General features: G+C 44.4%; 2 protein-coding genes across 2 annotated transcripts; one reads left to right on the forward strand and one right to left on the reverse strand.

Moving 5' to 3' along the window:
* Nucleotides 1-1,575: 1,575 nt before the first annotated feature.
* ube2m (ubiquitin conjugating enzyme E2 M) lies at nucleotides 1,576-7,910 on the reverse strand. Its single transcript, XM_070923443.1, has 6 exons — nucleotides 7,638-7,910; nucleotides 5,517-5,611; nucleotides 4,547-4,585; nucleotides 3,641-3,744; nucleotides 2,836-2,899; nucleotides 1,576-2,577 (listed from the first exon to the last, which is right to left on the reverse strand). The coding sequence occupies exons 1-6, from the start codon at nucleotides 7,750-7,752 to the stop codon at nucleotides 2,437-2,439; spliced, it is 558 nt and encodes a 185-aa protein (XP_070779544.1). The 5' UTR covers nucleotides 7,753-7,910; the 3' UTR covers nucleotides 1,576-2,436.
* Nucleotides 7,911-14,304: 6,394 nt separating this feature from the next.
* LOC139300430 (F-box/LRR-repeat protein 19) lies at nucleotides 14,305-25,675 on the forward strand. The gene is made up of 10 exons (XM_070923535.1): nucleotides 14,305-14,490; nucleotides 16,764-16,907; nucleotides 19,550-19,636; nucleotides 21,261-21,446; nucleotides 21,557-21,589; nucleotides 22,084-23,372; nucleotides 23,814-23,977; nucleotides 24,358-24,519; nucleotides 24,648-24,869; nucleotides 25,162-25,675. The coding sequence occupies exons 1-10, from the start codon at nucleotides 14,305-14,307 to the stop codon at nucleotides 25,431-25,433; spliced, it is 2,745 nt and encodes a 914-aa protein (XP_070779636.1). The 3' UTR covers nucleotides 25,434-25,675.
* Nucleotides 25,676-27,391: the final 1,716 nt, after the last annotated feature.

The following is a 27,391-nucleotide window of genomic DNA, read 5'->3' on the forward strand; positions in this document are numbered from 1 at the left end:
ATCAAACTGAACTGATCGACTGATGAGTTCTGTAAGATTCAAACAGGCAGCATCTTCTAGAAACAGATTCAGGTTTTAAACACAAAAGAAACTAGAAAATAACAGAAGAACAAACTGAAGAGAGAATCATGTTTTAATGAATATTTCTGAATAAAAGACAACGAAGCAGAAATGTTTAAATTCATTCTACTTTCCTGTTCATGATTTCCTACATTTCCCACAATGCCTGTGAGGAGCTGCCAGAGAAACATGGTGGGGATGTGACTTCTTTGTGTGGCAGTATTTCTGCCTAAAGGAGCCAGATGTGTGAACAGCTGATTCAGTGTCCAGATGTTTTAATAAAATATGTAGTATGTATGACAGCACAATATTCAATTCAGATAAAACAACACAAGACGTTACATTTATTAACATTTAAATATGAATATATAAATGTTTCAGTTAAGAGCTGATTTATTATTAATAATAAACATTTTAGAAAGTTGAGCATGAAAGTTGATCCTTAAATAATCTCAAAGTTCACTTACAATCTTACAATCAAAAAGATAGAAGGTAGTTTTATTTTCTTTTATCAATATATTTTTAACTTTCATGATTCTGTTCTCTAGTTTGAGGTCATTAAACTGTGATGATGCGTTTTGTTTGTGTCACAGATGACGTCACAATTGTTATCATTCAAGTTCATATTTTATTTAACATAAATCATATTGCAGTCAATGTGAACAGCTGGGGTTTCAATATACACAATAGAATCATTACATTTTAAGCCCCGCCCCTCCGTGACCCCGCCCACATCAACCCTCCCACCCGCCGAAAAGAGAACCTAAAGCCCCTCCCCAATAAACCCCACCCACCCCCCTCCTTTAAACAAACACACTGACCCTCCCCACCCGCAGTAGCCCCACCCACCTGACACAACGCTCCGCCCCCTGACGCTGAGAGAGAGTGTGAGTGTGTGTGTGTGTGTGTGTGTGTGTGTGATTCAGCAGCAAACTCCAAACTGATTCATCTCAGCATTTTGAGCAAAAACCGGCCAGACACCTTCACCTCCACCTGTCTCACCTGCAGCTCATCATGTGGTCATGTGACCAACTGCAGACTGCCAGGTTATTGTCTCGTCACCGCAGGCTTAAAACCATCAAGGTCTTACTTTTTAAGGCGCACCTGCTTCCACTATGGCTCCCACTCGGACAAGCTCCTCCTACAATGATTCACTAGCCCCTCCCTCCAGCACTGACATCATTAAACCAACAGCTGGTGAGTCATCAAAGGCTGAAAACTGTTTTGTCGTCTTGCTTTAAGGAACTTTTTAAGGCATACCTGATCGTGTTGTGACTCACAAGCCCCTCCCACTCTGACAGACCACTCCCCCTAGCTCGGACACCATCATATTGACAGCTGCAGAGGTACAGCCGGCTGAGTCCACGTCCTCCAGGAAACTCATGTCTTGAGGGACTTCTTAAGGCATCTGCTCTCGTTGAGACTCAAAGCCCCTCCCACTCTGACAAGTCCCTCCTACTCCATCAGGTCCCTTCCACCCCACCAGGCCCCCCTACTCCACCAGGTCCTTCCTACATCAGGCCCCCCCTACTCCATCAAGCCCGTCCCCCCATGCGGTCACTAGCCAAGAACACCACGATAATGTGTGGTCTTAGGGGGGAACTATTTCTTGACAAACAACAGCCGGGCGTAGTGACTTCCTTAAGTCTTGTCGTCACTGTGAGGTTGCCAGGCAACCATGGTTACAGCCGCTGTCGAGTCGCCATGGCAACCAGCCCTGTACGGAAATCCTGGGTGAACGGATGAACTGTTGTTTGTGAGTTTGGAGTTTGCTGCCAGCTGACGTGTTACGGACAAACAAAAGGAGGCGAGAGGGAGGGGGCGTGGCCTCCTGACCACCTGTGTGATGCAGGTGTCTTCGCCACACGCAGAAAATGAAAAAGAAAAGAAAATCATGTCGGTATCATCATCATCATCATCATCAGTGTCATGGCGCTCTTGAATTATTGACTCACCCAAGTCAACATTCACTGACACCCCCCACCCCCCCCCCCCCGTCCTGCATCATCACCATCGGGTGCTGCTCGCTGTCGGCCATCTTTTCAAGTCCAGTTCCGGTGTGTGTTGTGTTGGCGTCCCCCTGTGGTGTGTAAACGGTTGAATGCTGCGTCTTGGAAGTAAAACAGAGAGAAATACGGGAGGGAGGGAGGGAGGGAGGGGGGGGGGCGAAGGGAGGAGGAAGAGGGGAGGGGGGTTTCGTTGTCGTCTTTTGTTTTAAAACAGAAAAGCGTCTTCTGGCGTGCTGCTTTCTGTCGCCGCAGCTCCTGCTTCTGCCAACGAGCAGGACTGAGGACTGGGGGGGGGGGGGGAGGGGGGGTGGAGGTGAGGAGTGTAGGGGGAAGGGTGGGGGAGTCTGGACAATCATGGGACGTCAAGTTATTTAAGACACCTCTCGAAGTAGGTGGCGCCCACGTAGCCCCCCCTCAGAGAGCGATGGACGTTCTGCTCAAAGAGCCGCCGGTTTGTCTGGAGGACTTCTGCTGCCTCCTTGTTCAAAGGATCCTCAGGGTTAGGTTCCTGGAGGGGGGAGGAGAGGGGGGAGTCACAATAACACATTAATGTTGATCTGGAAGTTACAGATTGAACAGACCGAACCCTTAGTAGTTTACACAACTTGCTCACGCCTCACTTTTAATGTGGACTACCAGTAAGACCTGGACCTCTACCCTGTTGACGTTACTCTGTCACAGAGTCACATGACCTACACCTTCATCTGTTGGAGAAGAGGCTCACACAAAACATTCAGTGAGAAAGGTGTGAGTGTGTGTAACTCACTAGAAATAGATACTGTAGACCGTAGATGATGGAGTTTATTGTCAGCACAGGCTTCCAGTCCTCTCTGTGGACAAGAAGACAGAACACGTTCACAACGCAGCAACAACGTCCTGAGAACCGTTTGAGGGGCTGTCTGCAGGTTCCAACATGTTGTTTATCTCCATGTAACATTACGAAGACGTCTACAGCTGCTCTGATGATAACTTCTCTTCTATAAATAAAACTGGACTGAATAAAAAAGGAAACTGTTCATTTAGTGAAAATGTTCGTCTGTAAATTTAAGGTGGACTGATTTCCACACACAAAGTCATACTTGATAACATTATACAGCATCTCACAGATCAAACCAGAGCTCTCCCAGTGTTGTCTGAGGTATTATGATCAAGGCTGGATAACCACAACTGCCCCAGGCCCTCAAGCCCCCCAGACCCCCAGGGGCCTCAGACCCCCAGGGGCCCCAAACGTATCAGGTTCGCTGCATTATTTGATTGTGATATTTTGACTCTGCTCCTCTGCAGCTGTAGCAGGTCCTGCATTGTTTCTTGTAGTTTTAAGAACTTTTTGTGGTTTATTTTGGTGCATTTTTCTCCACGATGTTGACCTGAGGCAGGTAGCTGGTAGTTTTGGGTCTTTGTGTACTTTATGGGAACCTAAAGGTGTTAAGTTACATACAACAGGGGGTGGGGGAGTCAAAAGAGGCCCAACATCACCTAGCTGCAGAAAATGTTAGTAAGTGGCCCTTGAGTTCAGATTATTTTGAACTTTAAAGTGAAATGAATGAAAGCTACTGAAGGTTTGTTCAGACCTTAAGATATTTAGGCAGACGTTTCCTTCCAGGTCGATGTTGGGGTGATACACCATCGTCTCACACTTTACCTTGGGGGGGTCGTGGGGGTAACCCGGTCCTACCTGAAACACACACACAAAACTTTGCAACATTGCCTTATGTTTATTCCCTTAACCATAACCACTACATCCGAACCCAAAGCTAACCAGACCCATAAACCAAGTCTTGACCCCAAAAGTCCAACTGAAATGAAATGTATGTTAATGTTTTTCATCTGCTACAGCAACATAAAACCACTTCCTGTGGGAGGGAGAAAAGGGAGATTTTTGGTTTCATGATGGGCCCCCGGTTACTTCCCCGTCTGCGCAGATCGAGGCTTTCAATTACATTTCAATTTCATTTCATTTCAATACAGCCAATCAAATCTTGCATAAAGCAATGACATCAGCGTTGTATCGTAGGCAGAGCAGACAGTCACACTGAGCCAATCAGCAGCCTACACAACACAAGAGCCACAGACTCTGAACAACAACCACATTAGCTTCATGCTAACGTCTCCTCCTTTTCTAACTACAGACTTGAACACACGTCTTGTCCTGCAGCTCGTTGAACGAGACACCAGACAAAGGGACTAAATGTGATTTCAGTTGGACTTTAATGATTTACATTTTAAGGACCCCTTCTTCCCACAATGTGTCTGTGGAAACCTATGAGTGAATCTACAATGTAAAAATATGCAGTGCAATACAGAACAATCTATTAAAAAATAAAATAATCAACAAATGTTTTGATATCACTAGTCAGCTTCAGTTACTTTGTTCTCTGTAAACGAATCATGTGCTGTGTGTTGGGTACACCTTTGTTTCAGGCCACCATAAAGATGAAGATCACGGACAGAGAGGACAGGTGACAGGTGCTTCTCACCTTAAAGCTGAAGACAAATTTTCCTCCTTTGTAAAATCCCTGTGAGACAAACACAAACATGAGAGATCTTACACACCCTTCTGTTCATGTGCAGCAAACATGTAATTATCATCACAGCTGTTATCAGAGCTGTTCAACACCAGCTGAACTAAGTACATTTACTCAACCACTAGTACAATTCTGAGTAACTCCTACTACTGGACCTAAAGTTACTGATTATTTTTTCACAAACAAAACATTTGAGCAGTTCACAAAACAACATTAAAGTACCGCTTACATATTAACACATCAATAATAATGATCCAATAATATAACAGTAGAATACTGACAGTAGCCCCTCAGCATCATGAGTACTTTTAATACTAATATACAAATACAATACTTCTGGGACTGGTACTAGTGACAGAGTATTTTTATACTGTGGTATTACTACTTTTACTTAAGTAAATGATTTTACTACTTCTTCCACTACTGTGCAGGTGTACTCCAGAACACTGTGACATCACTGTCGGGTGTGGTTACAGGTGCAACACTTCTGACCACAGCCATGTCGTCTGATGTTAGGTGAAGGATAATTCAGTCCCAAACTGGAATAAACTGGTTTTGGTCGTGTCCATCACTTCTATCAGTGATAATAATATTAGTATTCTGTCAGGTGAGAGTCTGACATCCGTTAACGTCAGTAAGCAAAGTCAGACAGGTGAGAAACACCAGGTGATGAGAAGAAGGCCCCAAAGAGACCTTTACTGAACAAAGGATCAGAATATTGTCTATTGACAGTTTAAATGGAAGTACATTAAATCTATTTTGTTCAAATGTGAATCTTCAGATTGACTCTGTAGCTGATACAAGACACACACACACACACACACACACACACACACACACACACACACACACACACACACACACACACACACACACACACACACACACACACACACACACACACACACACACACACACACACCTCGTCTGGTGAGATGATGAGTCTGAAGTTGAGGAGGTCATCGTCATCGGGGAAGTTGATCTCACACGTCTTTGGCAGGTTCAACTCATTGATGTCTGAAAGACATCAGATATGATACTTTACAATATATCAATAACAGAAATCCAATATCGTCAGGAAGTGTAGGTCACACTGAATAATTCAACATGTGTTTCATGTCTGTGTGTTCACATCTGACTGACTTATGACTCTGAGAAGGAGTGCGATGTTTGACTCAAAGTGCAGCGATCAGGAAAAGCTTTTTTAAGTGTCTTAATCTCAGGGTTTCCCCCAGAAAAGAGCTTTGAAAAAAGTAATGTGGTGTTAGAAATATGTAATTTATTCATCACATAGTTTAAAATCAACAACTACAGCAGGGTCTTACAAAGAATCTGACAATGTACAGCTTTGGAACAATGTGTTTTCAACAACAACAACAAAAGAAATTAGAACTAATAATATCAAAGTCTTTAGCTCTCTACAAAAATCCAAATTGATCACTTTAAGGGGAAAAATCAGCACTTGATTCCCTTTGCTTTTAGTTGTGTCCTCTCCTTCATGAAGACTGCAGTCAAACAACGACTGGGCAAGTGAAAGCAAACAAAGTAGTGTTTCTACTGTGTTGCATTAAACTATACAGACTCCAGTGACTCTGTGTTTACTTCAGTCGATATATTTATTTTGTAAAATAGGTTATTTAGAAGTTAGATGGAAATTCTTTATAGCAGTATAAAGCAGTTAGAGAATTGGTGAAAAGAAGTATCATTAGGAAATGATAACCTAATCAAAGTATCAGTATTTGTACCTGTTTTGATGACTGTGGCCTCACTAAGGACGTTAAGCCAACACAGAGTCCAATATGTCTACTAGTAGTAGGACTACTAGCCATGGATGCGTTCAGTACAGCACTGGAAAATTATTAAAAGAACAATCATAATCTGATAACTCTGTCATCAATAATAAGATGATGTACAGTGTTGTAGCACAAACAGTGACGATGAATCTTTAAACTGAACAATATGATTGTAACAGTCCAGTTTCCTTTGGAGGACCTGTTTAATCTGTTTTGAGTGTCAAAGAAAACGCATCAAACCCAGTTGCGAGAAAAAAGGCGAGTTTTCACGCTGTGAGATGATCAAGTACTTCAGTGTCTACCTGAACCAGGTGTGTGTATCCACTGACAGTCGGAGGGGAAGCTGCATGTCATCGTGTGTTTTGGTTTTTAGTGTATGTCTGCCCACAGGCTGAGGAAGACTCTGTTGGAGGAGGAAGCAACCTGCTAACCATCCACACCACCAACCCCCGTCACTGCTTCACCTGCAGCTCCTCACATTAACACACTGCCTGTCAGATCTGTTATCACCTCTGTCTACAGGTTTGTCTCAGCAGCTGGTTTATCAGGACGTTGGTCAGTGTGTGTTTTTAGTCCTCACGATGTCAACTCACCTCCCGGAGTTTAGTGAACCTCTAAGGAGAAGAAATCACTCTTGTTTTTATTAAAGAGTGAAATGTTGAATGGTAGAAAGAAAGAAAACTGTTTGCTGACACCAAAACTAGCTGGTTAGCTGCCAATCAAACTGTTCTTCACCTCAGTAAAATCTGACAAAATGTAGAAGAAGTAGTTTGTCACCCTGTAGACAATTAAACAGAGAGCTGACACAGCAAGTTAGCTAGTTAAAAGCTAGCTGGTATTAGCTAACTAGCCTAAGAATTCCACCGAAGAAAGCTTATATTTGTTGCTACTGTAAAGTATGAGCTAGTTAGCAGTGCCGAGTGTGTTCCGGATTTAGTGTTGTTTAGTGTTAGCTGTGTGCTAACATACTAGCCTACAACGATCTGATATTGGCTAGCTTCTGACTGGCTGACTGCGTTTTGTTTTCAAATATAGACCAAGCTAGCCGCTGTTAGCTAACACCACTTCAGGCTAAAGTTAGCGTGCTAGCTGTTAGCCCCTGTGAGTTACAATAATACCACTCTTTTACTTTCAGTATGAATGTATCCTGGGCACTTTAGAGGGTCGTGTTACCCTGTGGTTTATAGGTAACTCGTCAGTCAGGTAGGCAGGACCAGCTAACCGGGCATTGGTGTTGTTAACTAGCCTACCTTTCTGTATTCGGAGCTGGGCCGCGCTGGCTTTTTTACCCCCGGCTCCTGTTCTGTTTCCTCCAGCAGATTCCTCGTCTTTCTTCTGCTGCTTCAGGGAAAAGAGCTTAATCATCTTCAGTTATTTGATAATTTGATGCCTATACTCTGTGTCCCTTCGGTGTGCGCGGTCTGTCTGAGTCGTGTGTGAATTTTAAGAGAGTCAGTTCAGTCCTAACAGCACCGTGATGTTGATGGAGCCGGTGCGTCTCAACTAATTACACTAAGGAGAGATGCTAGCCGCCGAGCTAGCCTAGCCTGTTAGCTAGCAGGAGAGGCCGGGCAGAGCGGGGGGAGGAAAGGGTGAGAGAGGGGGAGGGAACTCAAACAGTGCTGTACAGGAGACTGAGAGTGTGTTCAACATGAAAGTGTGTGTCACTGCCTCAAGAATACGACACAGTATTATACTATAATGTCATAAATCACAGTGACGTTAGAATAAAATGTTTTATAGTGTATGGAAGCCCAGTTCTGCCAGGAAGACAACAAAAATGATTAACAGCTAGGAATGATAAAAATACTTAGTTATTCAAATTGCTGATACAATAAATCGTGATTATGAGATTACAAATCAAACATGTAAGATACCAGGTCATAATTTGGACATTTTCAGTCATAATTGTGACTGTGTATGTATCTCCAAATTATGGGATGTTGATATTGCCACAAACGATCACTAAACCAGCTGACTTTTGCTTTTTCGTCTGGAAGCTGATTTATAAACATTCTTTATTCTGACTTTAATCTCAGAACTCAAATACATTTTTGTCAATATTTTGACGTATTGTCTCATAATTTTGATTCAGTTATCTGATAGCGCTATCACAACTTCTACTTCAGGAATTGGTATCCATTTCTTTCAGTTACATTAAATTTTAAAATGTCTTAATTCTATTAAAGATATTACACTCATGATTTTTGTATAATATGTAATTCTAGTTAGATAATAAACATGCTCATACATCAGTTTCGACCATGCGGCAGTTGTTTCAGCACTGTTCATTGGGGGGAAACCTTTTACAGGTGGGAACACAGCCTTTATATTTTCAATGTGTTTTGTTTGTTTATTTCTTTAATTAATTTTAGAATAAAATTTATTAATGCTTGTTTTAAGATTGTAAGGTTGTGCGAACAGAGTTACAGCAGTTCGTGTTAACACTCATATGACGCTCAGTATAACATAATTACAGAAGCCAAAAACAACCATGTTCACAATAATTTTAATTTATCCGTTATCTTGAGATCATGACATAATCTTCCTTTCATATCAGGAAAACTGAGTCATGTTCTCGTGATAATGGGATAATTAACTTGTCATTTAGAGATTACAGGGTAAAATAGAATGATTGCATCCACTTGGCATTCTTGGTGTCTCTGCATAACTATGAGTTTTAGTATTACTGTAAAATTTCCCCCCCGGGGATCAATAAAGTATTTGTGATTCTGATTCTGTTACAATGACTGTTTTTACATTTGTCATTCCTAACATTCAGTTTATCTTGGCTGAAAAGGGCTTCTGTGAGCATGTCAAACTTTAAACTGTAATAACAAATTTGGGTAGCAAAGCTCTTGCCAAAAATTCTGTACCACATCACAGTGAAAACAACAAGTCCCAAAATACCTTGCTGCACCCGACGCATTGTGACGTAACCACGCAGAGGCGGAGCGTGCATATTTTCGCTGCTCATATGTTATTTACAACATGTATTTATTTATTTCATTTTTTCTCTCTCTCTCTGCCTCCGAGGCAAAAATGGAGAGCGCTTTCTGGAGTCACCTGTGTGATGTAATCAATGCGGGGGGTTAAACGTGTCACAGGCGACTAACTGACTCACAACACTGACCCAAATCACGCATAACACCGCAGCCAGGCGCCACACAATAGACACGGAGAACAATAGCCGCGCGCTGCTCTTTATTCACAATATCTGATTCATTTTAATGCAGTGATCAGCGGGACCTAGTTCCTGCGGAGGGTTATACCCGCGTGTCGATTTAAAACACTGCGCTACAGTTAAAATTAGCCATTTTAGGTGTTTTGAAGCCCCCCGGGAAGAAGAGAAGAAGAACACGTTGTAACGTGCGGAGCGGAGGGGAGAGAGAGGTAGACTCACACTGAGAGGGAGGGAGGGAGAGAGAGAGAGAGAGAGAGAGCAGTGAATGGGCACGACTCAGTCAGCAGCACTGCGCCCTTCACTTTATCGATATCGATCAGTTTGGTAATCGAGACATTTAGACCCACCGCGGGTTCGTTAGGCCAGCCCGGGAGCTAGCTGGAACACGAGAAGCTAAGACTATGGGACGCATGTGAAGCAGACCGGGAGCTAACCGCAGCCTGGCGGAGAAAGAAACAAGGAAGCGGACGGCTAGCTGCGCTAAACCGAAGCTAACGTTGGCTAACTGTTGGCTAATATTATTTCTAATGAGCGACCAAGGAGTATGCGACCTGATACGAAGAGGTCAGTACCATCTTATTTATTTCTTTATTATGAGCCATGTTTTTTACTAACTTCCGACTGCCCGGTTTGTTTTTTATGAAACAGAGATAATGAAAGAGGAAGCGTATTGCAGGGTGCAAGGGAGAACAGCTAGCTAACATGTTAGCAAGCGTAACGTTACCATTTCAGATTACGGGGGGATGGGGACTGATAGTGTGTGTCATTTCAGAAACGTGTTTCATTAATTAACAATAGACCTAACATTTACAAACGCTTGCAGTTATCGTTGTGTTTGCATCCATTGACGAAATGTAGGTTACTGTGACGTGCTAGTTTTTAGCCGTTAGCAGCTATACTCGCAAGTGGTGCCAGATGCGCATCTTCATTATTCTTGGCTGCTAATTTATGTTAGCCAGCTGTAAGGTTTGGTAATCTATCTGTCCAATCTGATGCAAATGGTACCAGTCTGCATTTAGACAGTCACAGAGAAGTTTACATAGATTTTGAACACATTAGTAATTGATTACACAATCCAGAGAGCTTTCTAACGTTAACTCATTTCATTAGACTGCCCAGAAAGCTGGTGTTTCTATTCTGCTAATATTAAGCAATGCACATATACAAAAACATGGTGAACAACTCTGGCATAAAGGGTGAGCATACTTTAAAGCAAGAGAAGAAACACGAGCAAGGCAAAAAATAAATAACATTATCAAGAGCAAACTAAGTATCTGGGTTATTTTGGAAAAAGGATTCAGCAGGCTTGCGGTTTTGGTGTTACTTTAAAATAAACTGGAAACTATTTTTATATTAGAGCCACAATGATTAGTCAATTAATCAATCCGTTGATAAACATAAAATTAATCAGCATGTCTTAATAATTGATTAAACCTCTCAAGTCATTCTTTATACAAAAATGCCAAACATTAGCAGCCTCTCAGATGTGGGGGTTATGTTTTCTATAAAAAACAAACAAACAAAATCTGAGACGCTGTAGAAGCAATGTATTCATTTGTCAACAGCTACAGCTCTACTGCAGAGGCTTTAATCTGCTTTATGTCGTTAACAGCGAGCACCAAAAATTGTGATTCTAGTATTTTGACCAGGTCACATGTTTTGCTAGCTGTGAGCTCGACCGATAAATCAGCTGACATTATCACAGATATAATCTATCGGTGTGCCGTTATAGAGGCTGTAAAATGTCCTGCTCGCTGCATGTTTTTCTCATAATTCTTTAATAACACATTTCAGGGGATCCGTATCCAAGTGTTTATGTGTGTGTCAATTTAAAGAAAATATATATAATAATGGCCAATATATTGTTATCAAGTTGTTAAAATTAGGGCTGCAACTAATGATGATTTTCATTATTGATTAGTGTTTAATCATTTGGTCAATAAAATGTCAGAAAATCACAATTTCTTAAAGCTCAAGGTGATGTCATCAATTTGCTTGTTGTGTCTGATTAACCAAAACTCAGGGCTGGGTGATGTAGCTGAACAATTTTGGTATTTTTGCTTCAATTAATGGACTAATTGTTCCAGCTCTTGTGTAACACCTCACCTGTCAATATCTGATCTACTCTCGGGCTGGGCAGCATGGCCTAAAGTTGATATCGCAGTATATCTGACGGTATATCTGTTTTCTTAAAGCTTCAGTGAAATGCTTCTGAAGGGCTAAAGCCCCGGCAGCTGTACTCTACTCTAACCAGTGTTTCCCACAGGTTGAGAATTGACTTGGCGTGTGACGGCCGGGTTCAGTAATAAACCAGTCAAACAAAGGTTTATGAATAAGTCAGAGAGACCTAATGTTGGTTAGCAGTTGTGTTATTTAACTAATTTATCAATACTTCACGTTGCACTTTATGTGTCTTCAGTTGGGTGTCGAGGCTACCATTGCTAGCTAGCCAATCCAACTACCCTATCATATGGTTATACACAGGCACACAGTTTGACACTTCTTGTTGTCCGTTTTCTGTGTAACTAGCCGGGATCCCGTGATGCTCCCACACAGTGGATCTGTGTTTGAGCCGACTAGCATGCTACAGCTGATAGACAACAACTGGTGCGCTGCCAAAACGTGCCAGGGAAAACAAGTGTTCTGGATGATCATTTGCAGATTATCGTTTTCTGCTTGTCTGACTTTTTAAACCCGAACTGTGTCCATATACGGGTATAAGTATATGGAAGGTCTCTTTTACCAACTCTTCCTCCCCTTCAAACGAAGCAGCACAGCCTCACGTTTTCAAGACGCGTCGCCGGCGCAGGCTGATGACGATGAATTGTATACTAGAGCTGAACAGTAGAAAGCTCTCTGGTTCCCTGTTTTCATATGTCAAGAACTGCTGTGTCTGTTATATTCGAGAGTGTCTTTGAATAAGTCGCCTTTGTTACAGCCATATCTCACAACATTTATAGACAAAACAATTGGCAGATTAATCGATATCAGAAACAATTGTCAGTTGCAGCTCTGCTAAGTTCTGCATGTTTTCTGAAAGCATCATGATTATTAAGTGGTAACACAGCTGAAACTCTTAGGTCACAAAGGCTGCATCAAACGATTATTTTCATCATCAATTAATCTGCCAATTATTTTCTCCATGAATCTATTACTCGTTTGGTCTATAAAATGCCAGAAAACAAATAAGCTATGTCCAGTTCATGTCACCAAATTGCTTGTTGTATTGAATTTACTATCACATAAGAAAAGCACCATATCCCCAAAAATCATCAGCTGAAACTGGGGAATATTTGGCTTTTTTACTTTAAAAATAACTAAACAATGAATCGAAGCGTTAATTGATTAACTGAACAATTTCTGTAGAGGTGCAAGAATCTGATGCAGCAGGTTTTATTACATGATCTGTCTAATTTCCCCCCGGGGATCAATAAAGTATTTCTGATTGTGATGATGTTTTTCAGTGCGAAGGAACTTTAATGCTTGTGACATGAAGGACAGACAGACAGACAGACCTGGTTTATCTCCTCTAAAGCATGTCTCTGATCAGCCTTTTACTGTGCTTCCATGTGTTTGTGCATGTAAACATCAGATTTGTTACCTGGGGTCTGTTCCAGACAGCAGGTTTAACAAACTCTGAGACGGGAAACGTCCAGAGCAGCTGATCAGAGTTGGTGCCTGCGTGACGACTATAAAAAGCCATCATCAATGGAGCTTCGATACTATGATTCACCATGGCAACGGGTAAATAAAGAGCAGAGCCTCCATTTTAATCCAGTGGAGCTAGAAATATGAATGCGTGGACCATGACATGTGTCTTTTAACAACGCAGCAGTGAGAGAGCCAGAGTCTGAATCCGCTGTTACACTTTCTTCAGTGTCGTCCACTCAGTCATCATCTACCAGACTGTCGTCTCTTACTGGATGATGAAGTGCTGGAGTCCTGCTGGATGTTACACTCCATGGTACACTCATGTTCAGATGTATGTATTCAGCTGTAACAGCCGTGACACAATGTAGGTGGCAGCAGCTGAACATCAAACAGATGAGACACTGCTGGACTCAGTCTGAAACAGTAAGAAAGACGTTTTAGACGTCTATTTCACATTTAAAAGTCTTGGTCAACACCATTTAATAACCATATTTCAGCGTGTGTAAATTCAAGGACGAATTGAGATTCGATTGCTCAGTTGATTAATGTGTCAATTCTTTTCTCAATTAACTGGTGAGTCCATAATATTGCCAATTGTTGGAATTCATATAATATACGATTTACAAGACAAGATAATTTCTTCAAAATGACGTCTTGTTTCAAAACGAGCCTTAAAAATAACTCATTAATCAATTATGAAAGTAGTTGCCAATTTATATTCTATGGTATGACTCATTGATTAATTGTCTAATCATTTCAGTTGTAGTATCCATGACCCAAACAAAGATGGCAGCCAGACGAAGACGCAGCTGTCATTTAAGCAGCCATCTTTGTTTTGGTACAGGATCGAAGATGTTAAATGAGAAACACATGAAAATTCTCCATCAGTGTGTCAGAGGAGTATTTGTTGTAGCAGTCTGTGAAGATCATGGACATTATTATTATTATTGAACAGTGTTTCAGATTTTTACTTGTATGTATTTATTTCTGTGAAACACTGACAGTAAGTGCAGAAACAGTCTCAGCTGTTTACCATACCTCTGTATATGTTGTCTCTGTCTCTGCAGCTGACTTGTTCGGGGATGTCGGGCAGTAAGGCGCTGGGCGGGGGGGCTGGCGGGGGGGCGAGGCGCAGGCGGACGCGGTGCCGGCGCTGCCAGGCCTGCATGAGGACCGAGTGTGGAGAGTGTCACTTCTGTAAGGACATGAAGAAGTTTGGAGGGCCCGGCCGGATGAAGCAGTCCTGCCTCCTGAGACAGTGCACGGCGGTGAGACACACACACACAATCACAATCACAATCTGAGCAGCTTGATTGACAGGTCACATATCTGTGAATGTGTAGTTTTTTCTGTTTTGGGTCTCGTTCATCAAAACAAAGTGAAGTTTGAAAGATGAAATGAGTCAGTGTGACAGTTAAAGGGCCGACTGTAATACTTGAAATACAAAAACAAGTGATTTAAATACTTCATTGAGCTTCTGAAGGGAGTCACTGAGCCAGTTTTAAACCACACATTTGCATGTAGAACACACACACACACACTTGCATGTATCAACAAGAGTTTGAACCACAGTAGCTCACACAGCAACATCAGCTTAGTCCTCTATTGTCATCAGTCAGGACCTTTAAGGAAACCACAAGTTACCGTCCCCGTTGCTGTCAATAGTCATGACAACAGTCTTGGTTCTGATTGGTTCACGTAGCCTGGTGTAGAGGTCATGTGACACAGTATTTGTGTCTCAAATCCAGACTACATACTACTTTTGAGCAGGTTTTGAGTCTGTAGTGTGTCCCCATCAGAAAAGTGACGAAATAAAGTTTAGTCACAACAGTCAGCGTGCACAGCTTGTGTCTTTGTGTCCCGGAGTTCGTCACAGATGTTTCTCACTATAGAATGGGACCAGGATCAATAGACAGTAATAATGTAATAAACTGACTGTGCGTTAGGCCTGTTGTTGACATCACCCTTGTAGTGGGAAAATACAACATATCCCTTGGGAAACGTCCGTCTGCAGACGTGAATAAAACCACAAGAACTACTCCCTTGTTGCCAGTCTTCTGTTTTTCCTGAAATTCCCACGACAACCCTCACTAAAACTGGATCAGAGAAACAGGCGGGAATATTTGAATTTATTTAAATTTAAATACAAAGTTCTTCATCACATTGATGCAAAAATAAGTTAAGAATCCAAAGTTGTCATCAATTAATCCAGCTCAGTGATGTGCAGCATTGTTCACAGTGGATTAATACATCCAGATATTACAGAGAGATATCTATAAAGTGAGGACCGGACAAAATGTTCTCACACTCCAGAACCAAGACCACCTCACAAAGATACAAGAACAAGTGCACAGGCAGACAAAGGCTGGTATCATTTCCTGCTCCACAAAATGACATGTTAACACACACACACACACACACACACACACACACACACACACACACACACAGTTACATGTTGACATAAATCCCCGTTACACACACACACACACACACACACACACACACACACACACACACACACGTACGTCTTCTTCAAACACTGAAGGTGTGGATTTTTTTATGTCGATTCTTCAAATAGCATCAGCGGACAGCTGGAGCCCAGCAGGAGAGGATGCTGGGTTTCCATGGCAACCAGAGATGGTTGCTGGTGCTGTGAGTGAGAGTTGGCTTTGATCCATTGCTGTGGTTCAGAGATGCTTGAATACACACACACACACACACACACACACACACACACACACACACACACACACACTGAGTGTATTCGCTTTGCTGCTCTTCATATTATTTCTGTTGTAGGCTTATTTATTTATTTGTGGTTACGGGAGGAGGAGGATGAAGGTGGGAGAGGATGGGTGGGTGGAGAGGGTGGTGCTCCTCTTGTTCCTTCAGTAGGAGGAGGGTGAAGGAGAGACGCCCTCTAGTGGTTTAAGTAGGAGCAGCTTGTCTCAAACGTTATTACTTGCTCCAGGCTATGTTAGCCGCTACTAGCATAACACACACCAATCTCCAACTGTTGGCAGTTCAGTTGCATTGTGGGTAATGTAGGCATCAATGATGAGGAAGGAGAATGTGTGGAATATGGGGCTGCAACTATTTTCATTATCGTTAATCTGTGGGTTATTTCTCTTGATTAATCATTTGGTTTCTGAAATGTCAGAAGACGGTGAAGAGTGTCCCATGTGACGTCTTCCAATGTTTTGTTCTATAAACAGTCAGAGATCAGTTTAATGTCAAAGAGGACGACAAAAAACGTGCGAAGCTGGAAACAGAATTTTTAATCTTGCAAACTGACGAAATGAATTGATCATGAAAATAATTATAATAGATGAATCTGTTTCTGCTGCGTCATGAGTGTGACAGGAGTGTGATGATGAATCTGTGGAGGGCTGATATGATCTTCAAATCAAATCACGCTTTATGATCCCAAATCCAGACTACATACACTACATATTTCTGTCTAAATGTCCACACACCTGTCTCTCTCTCAGGTGTCTCTCTCTACCTGTCTGACTCACCTGTCTGTGTCTCTATGCAGCCGGTGTTGCCTCACACGGCGGTGTGTTTTGCGTGCGGTGAGGCGGGGAAGGAGGACACGGTGGACTCTGAGGAGGAGAAGTTCAGCCTCTCTCTGATGGAGTGCACCATCTGCAACGAAATCATCCACCCCAGCTGTCTCAAGGTCAGTGATCAGAGTCTAACCCCCTACCCCCCACCCCCCTGTATCTCAGAGGTACCACCTCCAGTATTACTGAAATCCTGGCTGCTGTATATCCTGTCATAAAGCACTTGACATGTAACAGCTGCAGAAATGAGACGAGAATCAGATTTTACGTTTCACAGCTTTTCTCTGAGATAAAAGTTTAATGACGTTGAGGATAAATTGGGTCATTGCAGCAGAATAAAGAAAAGATGCAAATCAAACACATGGAGAGGATGATGTCACTTACTGAGAACATGGTCAACAGATATTTGGGTTATTATCAGGTTTTATGGACAGTTGACTGAGTGTGTGTGTGTGTAACAGACTGTAGTGAACTGTGTGTGTGTGTGTGTGTGACAGACTGTAGTGAACTGTGTGTGTGTGTGTGTGTGACAGACTGTAGTGAACTGTGTGTGTGTGTGTGTGTGTGTCTGTGTGTGTGTGTGACAGACTGTAGTGAACTGTGTGTGTGTGTGTGTGTGACAGACTGTAGTGAACTGTGTGTGTGTGTGTGTGTGTGTGACAGACTGTAGTGAACTGTGTGTGTGTGTGTGTGTGTGTGTGTGTGTGTGACAGACTGTAGTGAACTGTGTGTGTGTGTGACAGACTGTAGTGAACTGTGTGTGTGTGTGTGTGTGTGTGTGTGTGTGTGTGTGACAGACTGTAGTGAACTGTGTGTGTGTGTGTGTGTGTGTGTGTGTGACAGACTGTAGTGAACTGTGTGTGTGTGTGTGTGTGTGTGTGTGTGTGTGTGTGTGTGACAGACTGTAGTGAACTGTGTGTGTGTGTGTAACAGACTGTAGTGAACTCTGTGTGTGTGTGTGTGTGTGTAACAGACTGTAGTGAACTCTGTGTGTGTGTGTGTGTGTGTGTGTGTGTGTGTGTGTGTGTGTGTAACAGACTGTACTGAACTGTGTGTGTGAGACACAGACTACTGAACTGAGTGTGTGTGTGTGTGTGTGTGTGTAACGGACTGTAGTGAACTGAGTGTGTGTGTGTGTGTGTGTGTAACGGACTGTAGTGAACTCTGTGTGTGTGTGTGTGTAACAGACTGTAGTGAACTCTGTGTGTGTGTGTGTGTGTGTGTGTGTGTGTGTGTAACGGACTGTAGTGAACTGAGTGTGTGTGTGTGTGTGTGTGTGTAACGGACTGTAGTGAACTCTGTGTGTGTGTGTAACAGACTGTAGTGAACTCTGTGTGTGTGTGTGTGTGTGTGTGTGTGTGTGTAACAGACTGTAGTGAACTCTGTGTGTGTGTGTGTGTGTAACGGACTGTAGTGAACTGAGTGTGTGTGTGTGTGTGTGTGTGTGTGTGTGTGTGTGTGTGTAACAGACTGTAGCGAACTCTGTGTGTGTGTGTGTGTGTGTGTGTGACAGACTGTAGTGAACTGTGTGTGTGTGTGTGTGTGTGTGTGTGTGTGTGTGTGACAGACTGTAGTGAACTGTGTGTGTGTGACAGACTGTAGTGAACTGTGTGTGTGTGTGTGTGTGACAGACTGTAGTGAACTGTGTGTGTGTGTGTGTAACAGACTGTAGTGAACTGTGTGTGTGTGTGTGACAGACTGTAGTGAACTGTGTGTGTGTGTGTGTGTGTGTGTCTGTGTGTGTGTGTGTGTGTGTGTGTGACAGACTGTAGTGAACTGTGTGTGTGTGTGTGTGTGACAGACTGTAGTGAACTGTGTGTGTGTGTGTGTGTGTGTGTGACAGACTGTAGTGAACTGTGTGTGTGTGTGTGTGTGTGTGTGTGTGACAGACTGTAGTGAACTGAGTGTGTGTGTGTGTGTGTGTGTGTGTGTGTGTGTGACAGATTGTAGTGAACTCTGTGTGTGTGTGTGTGTGTGTGTGTGTGTGTGTGTGACAGACTGTAGTGAACTGTGTGTGTGTGTGTGTGTGTGTGTGTGTGTGTGTGTGTGTGTGACAGACTGTAGTGAACTGAGTGTGTGTGTGTGTGTGTGTGTGTGTGTGACAGACTGTAGTGAACTGTGTGTGTGTGTGTGTGACAGACTGTAGTGAACTCTGTGTGTGTGTGTGTGTGACAGACTGTAGTGAACTGTGTGTGTGTGTGTAACAGACTGTAGTGAACTGTGTGTGTGTGTGTGTGTGTGTGTGTGTGTGTGTGTAACAGACTGTAGTGAACTGTGTGTGTGTGTGTGTGTGTGTGTGTGTGTAACAGACTGTAGTGAACTCTGTGTGTGTGTGTGTGTGTGTGTGTGTGTAACAGACTGTACTGAACTGTGTGTGTGAGACACAGACTACTGAACTGAGTGTGTGTGTGTGTGTAACGGACTGTAGTGAACTGAGTGTGTGTGTGTGTGTGTGTGTGTGTGTAACGGACTGTAGTGAACTCTGTGTGTGTGTGTGTGTGTGTGTGTAACAGACTGTAGTGAACTCTGTGTGTGTGTGTGTGTGTGTGTGTGTAACGGACTGTAGTGAACTGAGTGTGTGTGTGTGTGTGTGTGTAACGGACTGTAGTGAACTCTGTGTGTGTGTGTAACAGACTGTAGCGAACTCTGTGTGTGTGTGTGTGTGTGTGTGTGTGTAACAGACTGTAGTGAACTCTGTGTGTGTGTGTGTGTAACGGACTGTAGTGAACTGAGTGTGTGTGTGTGTCTCTCTCCTCAGATGGGTAAAGCTGAAGGAATCATCAACGATGAGATCCCAAACTGCTGGGAGTGTCCAAAGTGCCACAAGGAGGGCAAAACCAGTAAGGTAGGAGTCAGACCAGCACCACAGGGTCCTCCTGTTTCACCAACACATCAGTTCCCAACAGGAGTCTCTCCTATCAGCTTCCTAAACCTGATCAAAGCTGAGTCCAGTCTGACGTCTGAGATGTCCTAAAAAGGCCACCGTACAGACGGTAAACCTTCAGACTCAGGAAACGGGACATTTCCTTTGACAACATCAAAGGAATATCTGTGCCACATCCAGTTTTATAGTAGATGTAATATGTCATGAATCAGGGCCTCCACCAGGGTATGGAGTAGCCAGCTCAGGGGGTCCGGGGGGGGGATATGCCCTAGCCCTGATGTGGTGTCCTCTAATGGCACTTTTCCATCATGTACACTGATACTTGATCATATTATTACTGCAGGATGGTCCATGACATCAGATCTTATGTTTAAAACATGTGACAGCAGTTTGCATTTTAACAGTGTGTTCCTCTTGTGACACTGGCCTGTTACTATGACAACACAGCGTCTTAGAGAGGGCTCAGTTCTTAATGTGGTATTATTTACATGTTCCACTGACGACTGTTTCAGACACGTATGACGTTAAGTTGAGGCTGGTTGTGTTTAAATGCATTATTCGACTATAACTGAGCACATGATCAGATGTTAGACTGACTTTAAGAATAGTTTCATCATGTTGAGAATATTACAAAACATCCAGCTAAGTAGTGTTGGCTGACACCATGGATGTAGCAGGTTGTAATTAGCGTAGCATTGAGCTATGCCAATGAACACAAGTAGTTTGTGCTTTACTTACTTGGAAACATCCACTGTGAGGAAAAGTTGCAGTGGATGCAGAGGTCAGGGTCATCTAACAGGCTAGGCTATAAAAACATAGCTAAGCTAGCTGTCATTTTCTGCAGGCGTTGTGGATGTAGCACAAGCAGTTTAACATCATCACAAATAAAGAAACCGTTTCATCTTTACGAGTTAACGTCAGCTGTAGACTGAAGGAAAGATCGCTTATTCACTGAGCCGCTGAAAGGTGGCAACTTTTAAGGTGGAATGTTTTCTTTCATGTTACTCAATGCATGAGTTGACTGAATCAATCAACACACCTTAAATGTCAATATGAGACAAATTTGACCAGTCTACTTTTTATTGGCTCCCTTCATGATGATGATGATGATTTGATCTTCAAGCGCTTAAAAAATATATCTGAACTTCATCTGGATTATCTGAAGTGTGAATATTCAGTCGCTCCGGCAGCACGTCATCAGTCGTCTGTGGAAAGCTCTGCGTCTCACAGCTTTTGTCTTCTTAATTTCTGCAGTGTTCATTTTACAACAAAAATATACTTTACAGCATAAAGTCGTAATTCTGTCAGAAAGAGGATTTCAACGGATAGTAATAATTAGATTTGTTATGACGAGAAAAATTTTTAATATTCCTGAGTGAAGTCGAGCTGAAGTTGTATGTATTTTAATTTCTAAAATAATGACTTTATTCTTGAGATATTGTGGCTTTTAAAATTATGAAATAAAGTTGTTTAATTCACGAAATATTAAACGTTGTTTTCTCATAAAATGAAGACTACATGAAATAAAGCTTCCTGTTGTTGAGCGCGTCTGACTGTATTAAACCGGTCTCATGTTGGTGTCCAGGACCAGGCGGATGGCTCGGGGAAGCGCAGGCTGGATAACGGGGAGGTGGGCCGCTGGAAGCTCACCGATGATCCTCCTCCTAAAAAGAAAGTCCCTCCCTCCCTGGAGGAGGGGGGGAGGACAGAGGGGGGACACAAGAGGAAGAAGGAGAAGGAGCTACCTCAGGACAGCGGTCCTAAGAAGAAGGTGAACACGTCTGCAGCTGGTTTATCCAACGACCGAGGAGGTCTGACATGATGATGTGCTGAACCTGTTTACAGCTCTGACTGTCTCTCTTCTTCCTGTCTCTCTCTCAGATGAAGGGCGCCCACGAAAAACGCCTCAAAAAGGTACGAAGACTTAAGACTTTATTCATTTATGTGTAAAAGTTCTGTTTTGTCTGAAAAGACTTCCTCTGCTGTTGCTGTTACACTTTGACTCAGTTGTCTTCAAAGATCACCAAAGTTGAACTCTTATGTTAAATGTCCACAGCATGCGGCTGCATGGTGCTCCGGCTCTGTCCCGGTTTCAGTTTCCGTGTGCGTCTGTTCTTCAGCAGCCACAGTTATAATGTAGCTTCATGTTTCTCATGTTTGTATGAAAGCCAGCGTGGAGCCCTGCATGAGCTGGTCATTGTTTCATACTTGAGTTGTCTGTCAACGAAAACCGAAACATCTGTAAATGAGAACAACTGAATTGTAAATTTGGCTGCATCAGTTGTGCCCTGCAGCAGAGGGTCCGGTGAAACAGTTGAGACCAGCAGAATAACAGACTGAACAGGAAACTCTCCGTCTGTCTCTCACGACGTTTGAAAGAACTGATTTGAGTTTTTTCTCTCCATCAGAAACCCAAACAGGAGGCGGTGGAGTTGAATGGCCCCAACTCCTCAGCTGGAGGAGGAGCAGGAGGACCACAGGGCTCCTCAATAACTTCCTCTTCTTCTCAACCCGGGGGAGGAGGAGGAGGAGGTGGGGGAGGTGCAGGGGGGACGTCGAGTGCAGACCAGCGCTCCCACCACAGAGAGAAGCTGGAGCGTTTTAAGAGGATGTGTCTGCTGGAGCGTCGACCCGAGTCCTCGTCCTCTTCCAGCTCCAGCTCCGAGTCCGACTCCGAGTCCGACTCTGACGACTCCCTGAGGGGGGAGCAGGCGGGAGGGGGCTCCTCGCCTTCATCCTCCTCCCCTGCCCCGCCTCCCCCTGTCATTTATGGCAACAGCATTGGGGGGCGGGCGGAGAGAGAGAGGAGTCGCAGCGAGCGGGAGAGAGAGAGGGAGAGGGAGCGGCGTCTGGCCGAGCTGGGCTTCAGCGCCAGCGAGGAGTCGGAGGGGGAGGGAGGCAGGGCGGAGGAGGAGGTGCGGGAGGAGGAGCAAGGGGTGGGGGAGAAGACTCGACGGAGAGGGGTAGGAGGAGAAGCAGGGTTACCTCCACGAGGGCGGAAAGGAGGACTGCTGGATGGAGAGGAGGAAGACACGCCCCCCTCTGACAGGACCAGGAAAAACTCAGCCTCCCTCCCCCCGCCATCACCCCTCTCCTCCAATCAGATGCCTCCGTCCTCACAGCACGATGGCTTCACAGGCAAGCAGCGCAGCAATGGACAGGAAGCGCGCAACGGACGGACACGAGGAGGGACAGGAGGGGGGAGGGAGGGAGGGGAGAAGGAGAACGCCAGTGGTGTTCTGACCAATCATAGACACAGTGGGGGAGGAGGGGGTGGGAACAAAGGCAGCCGCGGCAACAAGATCCGTAGCAACAGTAAGAACCAGATGTCCAGAAACAACATCACCTCCTCCTCTTCCATCCCCACCTCTAACGGGGGAGGAGGGGGAGGCCCTGGGGGAGGCGGCCTGATGATGTCAGCAATGGCAGCGTCTCCCTGCTCGCAGCCGTCCCGTCTTGCCCCGCGCTCTCAGATGATGAAGCGCAGCCCGCCCGCCGTGCCCTCGCCCCCCCGGCCCATTCAGATGGAGAGACACCTGGTGCGCCCTCCTCCCACCTGCCCCGAGCCCAGCTGTCTGCCACTGGACTCTGGCTCCTCCCACATCATGACACGTGACGTGTGGCTCAGAGTGTTCACACACCTGAGCCAGAGAGAGCTGTGTGTCTGCATGAGAGTCTGCCGCACCTGGAGCCGCTGGTGAGTGACATCACACGCTGACATCACACGCTGACGTCACGCTGGTGTAGTTCAGGGTCAGAATGAACTCCACAGCTGGAGGAATCGATTGTTCAGGTGGATGTCTTTAATAAACAACTGGACGGTGGAGACTTTGACACAGTTCGGCTATGGATAATTCCTGGACGACATCAGAGGGAAAACGATAGCGTTTGTCTGTAATAGACTAATTCTAGTGATGAACATCAACCAGCTTCAGTTTTGATGTGTTCCTGCGTCGCTGTCATTTATAGAATAACTACATGAAGATGACATCATGAATGAGTCAGTACTTAGTTGATCAGTTTGAGGTGTGTTTAAAGTTCTAGTGTGCCACTTGGTGGCAGCTGATGGAGGTAATCAATAACATGTTCCATCCTGTATTGATAGATTTCTCTCTACATGATGTTCCTGTCTCCCCAGGTGTTGTGATAAGAGGTTGTGGAATCAGATCGATCTGAGCCGGCAGCGCTCCATCACCCCCCCCATGCTGAGCGGCATCATCCGCCGACAGCCCGTCTCCCTCAACCTGGGTTATACCAACATCTCCAAGAAACAGCTGATGTGGCTCATCAACCGCTTACAAGGTGCTTCCAACACTTCCTGTTTACCTGTTGACTGGATCGGTAACTCAGAACATCTGGCCTGCTGTCACACTCTTAGAGTGAACTCGTCTACAGCGCACGAGGTCCTCGCTGCTTAAAAAGCTCAATGGCAAATATTCTAAACTCAACTTTTTCTGGAGCTTTCAGCTGCGTTCCACACCCTTCTTCAAAAATGGAACTTGCTCAGCTGTGAGTCACATGACACCTGGTCGTACACATCCACCTGAGCAACTTCCATTTGTTGATTAAGGCCATGGGGTACGGTGGAAAGCTCTCACCGAAGCTTGTAAGTGAATTACCAGAGACACAGCAGGTGTCTCACCTATCTCACCTGTCTCACCTGTCTCCTCTGTTCTGTTCAGGTCTGTTGGAGTTGAATGTGTCTGGTTGTCCGTGGCCGGCAGTCTCTGCTCTGTGTCAGGCCGTCTGTCCCTGTCTGAAACTTCTGGATCTCAGCAGAGTGGAGGACCTCAAAGACTCACACCTGAGAGAGCTGCTGGCCCCCCCACCTGACACCAGGACAGGTGAGAGACACCACCGTCACCTGACAGTAAACAGTGATTAAAACAGTCAGGAAGCATCAGTTTTATGTTCAGATGAGACTGGTTTTATGAACAATCTGATCTGTCATGTTCTCTGATTGGTCCATCAGCTCACAGTGAAACCAGAGTGGGGCGTTTCCAGAACGTGACGGAGCTGCGATTGGCTGGTTTGGATCTGTCGGACGCGTCGTCTCGTCTGTTGGTGCGTTACGTTCCTCACCTGATCAGGTTAGACCTGAGTCAGTGTGGAAACGTCACAGACCAGACGGTGCTCACCCTCACCTCCCCCATCTCCCCCCTGAGAGAGAGCCTCACCCACATTAACCTGGCAGGTGAATACATAATAAACAACACAAACGTGTTTAAAGTCGAGACATTTGTTATATGACGTTCATTTTACACCCAGATATTTACAGTAAGACAAAGAACTCTGAAGTGACAGGAGAGCAGATTTAAACTACAACTCATAACTTCCTACAAATGTCCAATATGAGGAAAAGAATGAAGCAGCACTTGATCAGCGTATACTGAAATATGGTGTTGTGTATTTTTGTGTTTTCATGTGTACTCTCCGGTCTCTGTTGTAGTACTTCTGTCTCCCCTGACGGTGTTTCTGTGTCTCAGGTTGTGTGAAGGTGACGGAGCAGTGTGTCCCGTTGCTGCGTCGCTGCACCTCCCTGCAGACGGTCGACCTGCGCTCCTGCTCCCTCCTCTCCTCTGAGACCGGACAGCTGCTCTCCTTCCCTTCCCACACCTCCTCCTCTTCCTCCTCCACCTCCTCCTCCTCTTCCTCTGCCACCACCACGGTCGCTGCTTCCTCGTCCTCCACGTCCGCCTCCTCCTCCTCCTCCTCCTCCTGTCCTTCTGAAGACAGAACGCTGCTGAAGAACAGCTAAAGGCCTCCTCCATGTCATGTGACACTGAGTCATTGGTCCAGATGGCCTACAAGCCCCGCCTCCCACTTTGTTACACTACAGACAGGTGAGGAGGAGGAGGAGGGACCTGTGCAACACTTCTCCTGATGTTTTGTTTTGTTGGCGAGTACAGCGACCACAGAAGAAGAAGAAGAAGAGGAGGTGGAGGAGGACGAAAAACATATTTTGGGAAAGTTGTCGGTAATAGTTAAAAAAAATAGAAACCCTGAGCATGTACATATTTGTTCTCTGTACAATTTTGGGTGTGTGTATATATCTGTAGTTTACTGTAAATGACCCTTAACCTTTGAAACATCACCCCTGCCAACACTCCTTTCCTTCCTTCCTTCCTTCCTTCCTTCCTTCCTTCCTTCCTTCCGTCCCTCTGTCCCTCTGTCCCTCCGTCCTTCCATCCTTCCACCCGACGACCAATCATCATGCCAGGCGTCCACCTGCTCGTCAGGAGCTGCAAAACAGGAAAAAGTGGAAGATGAAAATATGATGTTGTCCAGATTTAGTTGCTGTGGTTTGAAAGGTGACCCCCCCACCCCCCACCCCTCCCACACACACACACACACACACACACACACACACACACACACACATTTTCTTACCTGACTTTGAAGGAGTGGATTGCCCTTAAATGTTCGATTGTCGCTCTAAAAATGCTTCTTTTCTGTATGAAGTCTGGTGCGGTTAGAGAGCCTCTGCGTTTACCTATAACACCCCTCTCTGTAGGTCTGCAGAAGGATTATTCCTGCCTTGAACTGGACAAACACTGCGTAGTTATTGATCTTGTACGTTGTGTTACTCAGAACTCACTACACGTTTGAATCTCTCTCTGCACAAACACATACGACTTTTATGTTTACACTTTAAGGATCAATCGTAGACACAAACCCCCTGATTGGTTTTGTCCAGTGACTATTCCAATAAAGTTTTTTTAAACAAGACGGCAAAAAGACAAAAGACACTTTGAGCAATTCCCCTACAATCAGAAAAATGTGGAGCACAGATGGAAGACAGTCTGATGCATTTGGTGGGCCACAACTAAGGACTGTTTTCATTATTGATTAATCTGCTGTTTATTTTCTCGATGAATTGTTTGGGCTGTAAAACATCAGAAAACAGTGAAGCCTTTTCTCGAGTCCAGGGTCTTCAAATGTCAAAAACCCAAAGAGATTCAGTTCACGATCGCGTAAGACAAGAAAAAGCCGCCAATTCTCTCGTTTGAGAAGCTGGAGATGTCAGTTTTTGGCACTTTTGTTGAAAAATGACAAACGACTGATGGATTATCAAAATAGCTGCCGAGTCATTTTCAGTTGATTGAATAATCAGTTAATTGACTAATCGTTGCAGCTGTAGTCTGAATTGACTGCTGACATGAGCGGCCTTCAGAGCATGAAGCCAGGCGGTGTTTCCTAAAGATAAATCATATGAAGTATTGTGGGATAATCGAACCAGCCAGTCTCCAGTCAAGTTTTTAGTACTTCTGCTTCGTTCAGGAGAGCAGAGAGACGCTGCAATCAGACAAACTCGGATCACAATGAATGTACACACACACACACCAAAGCTGAATTCAACATCCAAACAGAAACTTGTGTGTGTGTCTGTGTCTGTGTGTGTGTTTTAACACAGTGTTAATTGTGGTTGTATGGACCCGGTGGAGGAGGCAGACCAGTGTAAACCAGACCAGGAAGCTTTCAGTTTGACCTCCTGTTCATACTGACTGGGATGCAGAGCAAGGTCCAACTTGCAAAGACAATTTAAATCGACTCCAAGTGTTTGAATCCTGGAGCCAGGAAATATGAAGTGATAAGCCCCCAACCCCCCACCAGACTGACACCAGAACCCGTGTCTTCAGCAGAACCCCTTTGTCCTGCAGCAGGAAACTTTAAACAAAGTCAGAATTTTTCTTTCTGGCCAAACATTCGAACGAA

The sequence above is a fragment of the Enoplosus armatus genome, chromosome 17 (genome assembly GCF_043641665.1).
Source record: "Enoplosus armatus isolate fEnoArm2 chromosome 17, fEnoArm2.hap1, whole genome shotgun sequence".
NCBI lineage: Eukaryota > Metazoa > Chordata > Actinopteri > Centrarchiformes > Enoplosidae > Enoplosus > Enoplosus armatus.

Excerpts from the sequence above, each read along its gene's own strand:
- LOC139300430 (XM_070923535.1), top strand. The coding sequence starts at position 14,305 with ATGTCGGGCAGTAAGGCGCTGGGCGGGGGGGCTGGCGGGGGGGCGAGG. Across the intron at positions 21,447-21,556 it reads ACAGCGGTCCTAAGAAGAAG|ATGAAGGGCGCCCACGAAAA; the intron begins GTGAACACGTCT and ends TCTCTCTCTCAG. Across the intron at positions 24,520-24,647 it reads CCCACCTGACACCAGGACAG|CTCACAGTGAAACCAGAGTG; the intron begins GTGAGAGACACC and ends TTGGTCCATCAG.
- ube2m (XM_070923443.1), bottom strand. The coding sequence starts at position 7,752 with ATGATTAAGCTCTTTTCCCTGAAGCAGCAGAAGAAAGACGAGGAATCT. Across the intron at positions 4,586-5,516 it reads TCATCATCTCACCAGACGAG|GGATTTTACAAAGGAGGAAA; the intron begins GTGTGTGTGTGT and ends TTTGTCTCACAG. Across the intron at positions 3,745-4,546 it reads AATTTGTCTTCAGCTTTAAG|GTAGGACCGGGTTACCCCCA; the intron begins GTGAGAAGCACC and ends TGTGTGTTTCAG.